Source organism: Sander lucioperca, chromosome 5 (assembly GCF_008315115.2).
Source record: "Sander lucioperca isolate FBNREF2018 chromosome 5, SLUC_FBN_1.2, whole genome shotgun sequence".
Classification (NCBI taxonomy): domain Eukaryota; kingdom Metazoa; phylum Chordata; class Actinopteri; order Perciformes; family Percidae; genus Sander; species Sander lucioperca.
This window is the reverse complement of record NC_050177.1, coordinates 27,134,167-27,144,926: the sequence shown is the minus strand read 5'-3', so window position 1 is coordinate 27,144,926 and position 10,760 is coordinate 27,134,167. Positions and strand designations below refer to the sequence as shown.

The 10,760-nt window shown below is 39.3% G+C and overlaps 1 protein-coding gene across 1 annotated transcript; it reads left to right on the top strand.

The window, feature by feature from the left end:
• Positions 1–3,837: 3,837 nt before the first annotated feature.
• Positions 3,838–4,818, top strand: LOC118495020 (olfactory receptor 142-like). The gene has a single exon (XM_036001107.1). It carries the CDS (start codon positions 3,838–3,840, stop codon positions 4,816–4,818), a length of 981 nt encoding a protein of 326 aa, XP_035857000.1.
• The last annotated feature ends 5,942 nt before the right edge of the window (positions 4,819–10,760 follow it).

Sequence of the window (10,760 nt, the reverse complement as noted above, 5' to 3'; positions counted from 1 at the left end):
TATAAAGTAGTCAAACAGGTTTTCTTATTTGAAAAATGTAATGGGACTGTTTATTTCATTGTAGAACTGTACACTGTATATAATGTGACAAATAAAGTTAACTAAACTTTTCAACCTGTCAATACAGGAACAAAACATCAACAATACTCTTAATCTTACGTTTATATAAATTGTAGTGTGCACCATGTCATGTCAGAATAAGCTTTTCTAAGGTATTTACTATCAGACATGAAATCAAATTTACAATTACACCTAACTGTTAATATTTTTTTATTTTATTATATATCTCTACTTACCTATCTTAGACAGTTAACAATTCAGTCAAGAAGGCCTTTGGATTTGCACGACTACTCATTTTTCAGCACATAAACGTACATTTGTACTAATGTTTGCACAAATCACAAGCATGTGACCTAAGCTATTATAATATATAGTGCTGCAAAGCTTTATCGATTAGTTGTCAACTATTAAATTAATCTCCAACTTTTTTGAGAATCTATTAATCAGTTTGAGCCATTTTTTGTGGAAAAAAGTACAAATTATCTGTCAGCTTGTTAAATGTTAATATTTTCTAGTTTCTTCTCTCCTCTGTGACAGTAAACTGAATATCTTTGAGTTATGGACAAAACAAGACATTTGAGGACGTCATCTTGGGCTTTGGGAAAATGAATAATAATCCACAGCAAATACTTGAATAGATGCAAATTCACTTTTTTTTAATGGAATATTTAATCCTCCCAAGTGTCGTAAACTGTAAAAGTCTTCCCAAAAGTCCTTCCCAAGTGTCCTAAATTATTTCTTAAGTATGCCCTTTTGTCCAATGGATACAGAGGAAGAATTTTGACATTTCCCGTGCACATGTATTAAAAGTTGGAAATAGTTGGCCCCAAAATGCAAAGTTCCCTCCCAACCGGAGGGGGTCACTCCTAATGGTGTTAGTGATTTTTTTATTTATGTTTTTGACCATTATTCACAATTGTCAGCATTTTCTGCCTTTTTGTCATTCGAGCATCAGCCAGGACAATCTGTTATAATTTTGACAAAAGGGGATACATGCACATGCGAAATGTCAAAAAAATCTTCCCATCTACGTATTCAATTTTATTTATAGTATCAAATCATAACAAGAGTTCTCTCAAGACACTTTACAGATAGAGTAGGTCTAGACCACACTCTATAATTTACAAAGACCCAACAATTCCAGTAATTCCCCCAAGAGCAAGCATTTAGTGTGACAGTGTCAAGGAAAAACTTCCTATTAGGCAGAAACCTTGAGTGGTGAGGAAACCTTCCTTTTAGGGAGAAACCTCGGACAGACCCAGGCTCTTGGTAGGGGGTGTCTGACGGTGCCAGTTGGGGGTGTGATAAACAGTGGCAATTATAGTCACAATAAAGATAATGGAACTATGACTAGAAAGAGTAGTTGTAATAGATCATGGCGTAGCAGGGCACTGTAGGGCGGTACAGGGTGTAGCAGGGTATAGCAGGACGTAGCAGGGCACTGTAGGGCATAGCAGGGCACGGAGCAGGATCATGGTGACAGCTGAAACCATGATTTAGGTGCCACCCTATAGTCCAAGGAAAACTGCGGGGCAAAAAAACATAAGGACTCTGGGGAATAAGCTCCCCAGAGACTAAGTTAGTATCAAGCATTTCTGGGACATGAATGCACACATATGGAACGAGAGGGGAGAGAGGAGCTCAGTGTGTCAAAGGAAGTCCCCCGGCAGTCTAAAACTATAACAGCATAATTAAGAGCTGGTGCAAGGCAAACCTGAAGAGAAGGGGTGCCGTGTCTGCAAAAATACACCCTCTTCCGCCGGTCTAGGCGAACGCTGCGAACTCCTTACTCCCTAACTATAAGCTTTATCAAAGAGGAGAGTTTTAAGTTTACTCTTAAATGTAGCGACGGTATCTGCCTCCCGGACCCAGACTGGGAGCTGGTTCCACAGGAGAGGAGCCTGATACCTGAAGGCTCTGGCTCCCATTCTACTTTTGGAGACTCTAGGAACCACAAGTAACTCTGCACTGGGAACGCAGTGCTCTAGTCGGACAATAAGGTACTAAGAGTTCTTCAAGATATGATGGTGCTTGACCATTTAGAGCTTTGTAGGTCAGGAGAAGGATTTTAAATTCAATCCTGGATTGAAGGTTTAGCAACTTTTGGAAGCTCCACCCCTTTCCGCTACGTAGCGAAGATGGCAACCGTTGAGGGTGGAAAGTGTCCATCGTTCCACACTTAACATTTTGACCATTATGAGTGCACCATCCGGGAATTCGTAGTGCACTGTATTTGATCACACTTCGACAATGTGATGCACTATGTACTCAAAATAGCTAGTATAAGTGCAGAAGTGCTTGTTTTGAGACACACCATGGGTCTGCGGCCTCCGACGGACCTTCATGGTGCATTCAGGTGCACTTTGTCAAACTAATGATGCTTTTGATTGCACTTCGTAACCCCCAGAGAAACTCAGTGTTGTTGTAAAATACCCTTCTGTCATCTAGTGGTTCTTATTGTGGCATTGCTTTCACTGTTGAAAAGAAAATGTTTGAATCAAAAATGTAATCGAACCATAACCTTAAAATCGAAAGTCAAATAGAATTTTGGATTTTTACTATCATGACACCCCTAATCCAGAGTGTACCCAGCTTCTCGGCCAATGTGTGCTGTGATAGGTGACCTGAACAGCACACATGAAAAAGCCCAAGGAAATATTGGGTATTGATGGAAATTATTATTTTTTTTTATCTTCAAGTTAATTCTTCTTGAAATTTCTTGAAAATTAGGGATGGGCCCCACGATACATTCACGAGATGATACTACAATAAAAGTATTGCGATATTCTGCGATAAATTGCAATTAATGACCTTTTTTATTTTATTTAAACGAGGACTGTGCTTTACTTATTTCTTTCAATGATGTCGCTATCATTTTTTTCCAACTTCCTTGTGAACGCTGACCTCACCGGTAAAAAAAAACTCGATTGCACCATCTAGCAGACTGAGAAAGCAATTGATTTTATTATTCTAGTACCCAAAAAGTTAAATTCTCATGTGCAATTTATATAATAAAAGATTGATACTTGCCCTTTGTGTATGGATACAGTATTACCATGGAAAATAATGCGATACTATGCTGTATCGTTTTTCTTCCCCACCCATACTTGAAATGTTCTATATGCGTTTAGAAAGTTTACTTTTTTGCTGACATTGAACAAACATAATCTCTAACAATATCAATTATCAAACGGCCGATACATCAGGGGGACACTACTTTAAAGTTTATTTTCCGATACTGATATCGGTATTGGAACAACTCTAATAGAAACCATATTTTGTCTTTATGTTTCTGTTGTTCTAAATGCCTTCTACAAAGTTTACTTTTTGTTGACAGTGACCAAACAGAATCTTTCAATGGGACCTTTTCATAATGAGGTCATTCTGCTGCTGTGGGTGTCCTCTGTATCGAAAAGGATAAAAGAAGTTGCGATGAAGTTTCAGCTCAGTTAGGACGGATTCATTCTGACTACAGTGGATGTAAGCTCAAATTTATACAATGTCACAGATGTTTTATTAATAATTCGTAACCTGAACATCATGTTGAACTAAATGGTACATTTGGGGGTGTTTATTAAAACTCTTTCCATGATAATGAATCTGTTTAGATTTACTACACTGACTTATGTTCATGTGTGCTATGTGTTTATGTTGCACATTGTGCCAACCTAGTCCAAATTTAAACTAGTTACATATAGTTTTACAAATGTAGAACAAAAGTTAACATAATTATTTGTTGGTGTGCATAGTCTATTGTAATAAACCAAGGTGAGGATCATGATCAACTCTACTCAGGTTTCATATTTCATACTTGCTGCCTATTTGGACACCGGGGGTTTTAAATACTTATTGTTCTTGCTTATTTTGTCTTTATATGTTTTCATAGTTTGTGCTAATGTTTTGCTGATTGTGGTTATCTGTAAGAACAGAAGCTTACATGAACCTATGTACCTTTTTCTGTGCAGCCTGTTTGTAAATGAACTGTATGGTAGTACAGGGTTGTTTCCATTCCTTCTGGTTCAGATCCTCTCTGACATTCACACTGTTTCTGCTCCCTTCTGTTTCATACAGATTTTCTGTTTGTACTCTTATGGAGCTAGTGAATTTTCGACCTTAACCGTCATGTCTTATGACAGATATCTTGCTATCTGTTATCCTCTACAATATCACACTCGTATGACATCTAAAAAGATAGCCATGCTTATTGCTCTAACATGGTTGTATTCCTTTCTTAGATATATTTTGATAGTGTCTGGTATGACAGCTCCTTTACAGCTGTGTGGAAACATTATTAACAAAGTCTACTGTGACAACTATTCTGTTGTCAAACTGGCCTGCTCTGACACCAGAGCCAATAACATTTTTGGACTTGTTCACATGTTTACAGTAATCTTTGCTCTTATAATCTTAATTATTTTCTCTTACATGAGAATTCTTAAAGTGTGTTTATCTGGTTCCAAACAGACCAGACAGAAAGCTCTCAGTACCTGCACACCTCACCTTTTTTCCCTGCTGAATTTTTCTTTTGGGGGTTTCTTTGAATTAGTACAGAGCAGGTTTAATATGAACTATTTACCCAATATGTTGCGCATTTTTCTGTCATTGTACTGGCTTACATTCCAACCACTCATTAACCCTTTACTGTACGGACTGAAAATGTCTAAAATACGCATTGTATGTAGACGTCTGCTCTTTGGGGGGGGGGAATGTAACTACAAATGTTATCTGACAACTAAGAGCTTTGCTCGTCGTAAATAACAAGCAATACATTTATTAAATGAGTTACCTTTGTCAGTACTTTTTTCATCTAACTAGATAATGTGACAACCTGTAACTGTGTGTTGTAATAAAACACAGATGACAAGGATGAGTTGAATCATTAAGCGAAAGGTTTTCTTTAAATCACCAACAGTAGATTCATGCAGTGTTCTTCTTTAGTTAAAGTTACCATGTGCCTCATGTCTTCTGTTTTAAAACCACCAGAACTTGAACCTGAACCTGACTCTAACCCCATACCTTATAGAAAATGCTTATGAATGCGAAATGTCGATGGTTTTAAGAAGCTGTTAAAAACTCATCTGTTTTGTATGCACGTTGTCTTTTAATGTGTGCTGTGCGTCTGATATAGTTACTACTGTTTGAGTGTTTAACCCCTGTTTGCCTTTAACTTTATTGTTTTTATTATTTTCATTGTTTTAGTTTGCTTCTTATATTGCTGTGTTGTATTTTATCTGTGTACTTATCTTATTTGATGCACTGAATAACACCTTGTAAGCATAGTTTTGAAAGGTGCTTTATAAATAAAGTTTACTTACTACAAATGTTATCTGACAACAATAGGCTTTGCTCATCATCAATAAAAAAAATACATTTATTGTGACAAACTGTAACTGCGTGTTTTCCATCCAGCCACAACATGGCCTCAGACTTTCCTTCCGCTGTTTCTGCTGACTTGATATCCTCGGGCAGATCGTTCCAGAGACTGAAAGCGCTCTGTACCGGTTAATTTTCAGCCATGCCTCTGGAACAGACAACAGACCTCTGCCTGAGGATTTTAAAGTACATACTAGCGTGTACAGTAGGCGGTCAGAGATATGCAAGGGTGCGAGGCCAATAAGGGGCCTCAAAAGTGATCAGTAAGATCTTAAAATGTATTCTAAAGGCCCAAACACACTGAAAGCGATGGTTGATGCGCCTCAGTTGATGCTGCAGGCATCAGATTTGAAGCCCCAACACCACAGAACCAGCAGTATTTTAGAAAAGGTCGCTATTTAGACAGAGGTTTTGTATGTTACAGATCCCCCTATCAGTGAGGACAGAAGACTTTCTCCTTTGATGGACAGGGTTGTATACCTCCGTAAGAACAGCTGATTTCTTGAGTGGTAAACCGCTTCAGTTGGCGGTTTTTGTGGGTACTATGAAATAGAATCCTACCGGCGCCATTGCACCTGAATATACTTTGATTAATATAAATTGTGATTCGAATCACATCATTATATAGCACATTACAGTAACTTTCTCCAAACATGTAGTGCGGCTGCAGAAAAAAAACAGCTTTGGTCACGCTGCATCCTCAATTTGACTCTCCATAATTGATGCGCGTCAGACGCTTTCAGTGCGTTTGGGCCTTAAAACATACTGGCAGTGATATGCCTTTATTTTTTTTTAAGATAATTTTTTCCCTTTTTTAGACAGTGACAGTGGATAGACAGGAAAGGTGGGAGAGAGATGGGGGATGACACGCAGCAAAGGGCCGCAGGTCGGACTCGAACCTGGGCCGCTGCAAAGGACTCAGTCTACATGGGCAAAGCTCTTACTGGGTGAGCTAGGGGTCACCCCAAATGAAGGTGTGGAAGCGAGTCTCACCCCGTTTCCAGTATAAATATTATGAGTGATGGTGGAATTGGTTGCAATACAAGGGGCAACAGCTGAAATCTTGCCTAGGGCATCAAATTGGTTAGGGTCGGGTACTGTGGTGGGAATTTGTCCGAAATAATGTGCTAAGGACAGAGAAATCTGACTCCAATTACCTAATTCCCACGCCTTCTTTCTATCGGACTTATGTTTACCAAAACACAAGGATCAATCTGAGATGAAGAGTTAAGTTAAGCAAAGTTTACTGAGTCCAGCATAAGAGTTACAACACAGCTGTGGGTTCACAAACAGAGACTAAGTTTCCCTAACTACAGACATGAAGTCAGGGCTCAGTCCACCAAGTTGTCTTCTGAAGTGACTCCCTGATTTATTCTCTCCCTTAAGCTTTTATCCTCCCTTCACAGGGGGGTGTCTTCTTGTTTCTAGGCAGACACGATTATCTTCACACACACGCCAGGGTTGGGGCCTCTGTGTGGTGCAACTTCCTCTTCTGTTCTCGTAACTTTTAACTGTCTTTCCTGTTTTTCTGCTTATCTGTCTGGTACACACTGCACTTTTATGCTATATGAGGCTTAACCTTCTGTGCATCCGAGTTCACCCGGAGTACAGCCACTTCCTCAATGACTGCACACAGCCCTTTTGCAATGAGTACAATCTTTAACTGTCAGCAACTTTTAACTGCCAATATTTCTACACTAACCATACACTTTCCTCATCGGCCCTCCAGATATTTAAATCAGCTCTTTTCCATTCACCCTAACCCTATAATTGACGTAAAAAAGTCCTTATTTTACCCCAAATCACAGTGTTTTTCCTAAACTTGACAACCTACTTTTGTTACCTAAAGTTAAGTTTTATTTGAATTCACAAAACGGCGACCCTAGTGAAGCATCATAGTTTTGCACGTAACGTCAAGGGGTCCTAAAAGTGTCCATGTGACGAGTAGTGAATGACAATGGGGCGTAAAATAACACGTGGAAAGCTTAAAATGTGTTAAATGACATACGAAACACCCCGAAAAAGACTGTAAAGAGAAGTACTGCCAAGCTGTACAATTTACAGCAGAAGTTCTCTAAGAATATCTTTTATATCCGAGATAACCTGGTATAGAGACAGAGCGCATCACATACTCAGAAAGCCATGCCCACCAGAGAGGAAAACAACTAACGTTATGTACGCTGTTCCGTTTGGAGCAAGCATTTTCTAAAGTCAAATATCCAAATGTTAGTTTTAGGCTAAATATATGTCTGTAAGTTAAGATAACACATGTAATGTCGGACATAACGTTAGTTTAGTGTCTCCTCATTCTCTCTGCTGATTCCTCGCATCTGTTTCCAATTTTGTCTTCATCAAAGCTCAGTCTTCTGGGTCGGCAGCTTATAAAAATTTAAATATGGGTTCTTTACATTTACAAGTCAATGCAGAGCGGAGAGTTATTTTCCCCTCCGGTGGGGGCGGGACTTAAATGTGCTCTGTCTCTATTGTAACTGAAATTTCCCTAACCTGATTGTTATCTAATTCAAAATGTATTCAAATGGGAATGTTGTGAATTGGAACCAAATTGGGAAATCACTTGTGATACTATAGTGGGAATGTGTCCAAATGAGGCCTTGAGGCCTGTCAAATCTGACTCCAATTTATTAATTCCCGAGCCTTCTTTTTTTTTTTTTTTTTTAAAAGATGATTTTTGGGCTTGTCCACCTTTATTTTGATAGGACAGCTAGGTGAGAAAGGGGAGAAAGAGGGGGAAGACACGCAGGAAATCGTCACAGGTCGGATTCGAACCCTGGACCTCTGCGTCGAGGTATAAACCTCTCAGTATATGTGTGCCTGCTCTACCCACCAAGCCAACCCGGCCACATTCCCACGCCTTCTTTGATTGGACTGAAGTTTACCCAGAACACAAGGATCAGTATGAGATGAAGAGTTCAGCATACAAGTTAATACACAATTGTGGGTTCACGAACAGAGTCTGGGTTTCTGTAACGACAGACAAAGTCAGAGCTGGTCCACCAAGATCTCCTCCGAAAATGAACGCTCCTCTATTCTCTCCCTCAAGCTTTTATACTATCCTCACAAGGGGGTGTCCTCTAGTTTCTAGACAGAAACTGTTGTTATCTTCACAAACCCACACGCCAAGGTCGGGGCCTTCTGTGTGGTGCAATTTCCTCTTCATTCTTGCAACCTTCAAACAATGCACCATTGTGCCATACTATCCTCACAAGGGGGTGTCCCCTAACCTGACTCCGCCAGATGGATTGCTTCGCATTTGCTCAGCATATCCATCTGGGAACTTTCCGTTGGAGAACTTTTGGGAAGGGGCGAAAATACTGGTTAGCTGATTGGATAAACCATCTGTCTATCACCAGCTATGTTGGTGATAGACAGGCCAAATCAACCAATCAGATGAACGAAGTGTATAACGTACCTTTCCCATTTTCTTCACGACTAGCGGAGCCAGTTGATATATTAAACTCTTGCCGAAACCAGTCGGGAGAAGAGCAAAAAACATCTTTTCCTCCGAGAAAAGCCTCCAGTGCCGTTTTTTGCTCTTCTTTCAATGAAGGAATACTTTCTAATTCGGATAAAACTTGTGCGATAGCTACGCTCATCTCATCCTTGGAAGCCGCCATGTTAATGGCCATTACACACTAACCAGTCGCTTCTCGTTGCGTCACACCTAAACCCGCCTCAAAACCAATGCTGATTGGTTGTTCGTTTGGCGAACGGCTCCAAATTTTCTCTATCTCAAGATGCCAGACTGATCTGCGAGTGGAAAACTGTTGGTATCTTCACAAACCCACACGCCAAGGTCGGGGCCTTCTGTGTGGTGCAATTTCCTCTTCGTTCTCGCAACCTTCAAACAATGCACCATTGTTTCATAAAAGCCTAAACTATTTTTATGAATGGAGTAACCACTTCCTCAATGACTAACACAGCTCTTTTGCAATGAGCACATACACACATTTTGTTAATAAAATATTTCTACTTTCTAAAACTCATCCCTACTCTATATAACACCTTTAAGATGGATACTATATACAATTGCCACAGTTTGCTTCTAGCTCGGGGTGTTCATTAATTTGGTGTTTTCACATCTTTTTTAAGAAATTTTCCTATCCATTTATATACATACATGTACGCAAAGGAAGTTTGCTATTTGACCTGACAATAGGAATCATCGACAACCAGTAGGTCTTTTGTTGAGGACGTCAGTCTGCTGCTGGGAGAATCAATTGACTTGGAAAGCTTTCAGCTCAGTTGGGAGGGACTCAGTTGAGTAGAGCAGAGCAGTAGATGAATGTGAGGATTAAGACAATGTCATGAACTGTGCCTCCTAAGGTTTAATCTTTGTATTATATAGATGTAGTTGAGAGTAATGCTAAGTTTGTTTTGTGGCTTATTTCCTTTCATAATAAAGAATGAATCTGTTTACTGTTGCTTCACATGAGTTTAAAGTGTAAACTACTGTACATATTTACATATCTGTAACTAAAAACACACAATAGTTATGTTTAGTTTATCCTCTGCATAATGTTTTGATTTCTTAATGACCCAAATGAGGGATCATGATAAACTCTACTCAGGTTTTATATTTTGCACTTGTTGCCTATTTTGACACCGGGGCTTTTGTAATTTACTGTGATAACTACTCTATTGTCAAACTGGCCTGCTCTGACACCAGAGTCAATAACCTTTATGGACTCATTTCCACTTGTCTTTTCGTCTTTGGTCCTCTCAGTTTAATCCTTTACACGTACATCAAGATCCTTAAAGTGTGTTTTTCTGGTTCTAAACAGACCAGACAGAAAGCTGTCAGTACCTGCACACCTCACCTCGCTTCTCTACTCAACTTTTCTTTTGGTTCTTTCTTTCAAATATTACAGAGCAGGTTTGATATGAGCAATGATGTTGCGCATTTTTTTGTCATTATACTTCCTGACCTGCCAACCGTTCTTCAACCCTTTAATTTATGGACTGCAAATTACTAAAATGTAAAAGTAAAAGTATGTAAAAGTCTTGTCTTTGGTAAAATGTAAACTAATGTTAAAGAGCGTTTGTTGGTTGGTGACCCCCATAAATCAATTTGTAGGAAAATGATGTAGAACTAAAACTAACAATCTTCTGCAAAACATTTAGTTGTGAGAACCAGTGGAGAACTGGGCAGGTGTTTTGGCGAGTGACCTCATACTTCTGGAACTCCCTACCCATACACATCTGTAACTGAACTGACCTGGACACATGCTAATCACGTATCAAAGCCTTTAGATAAGCCTTATCCCTGTATTAATATTAAATTTCACCTGCTGTTATTTGCTGGTTTT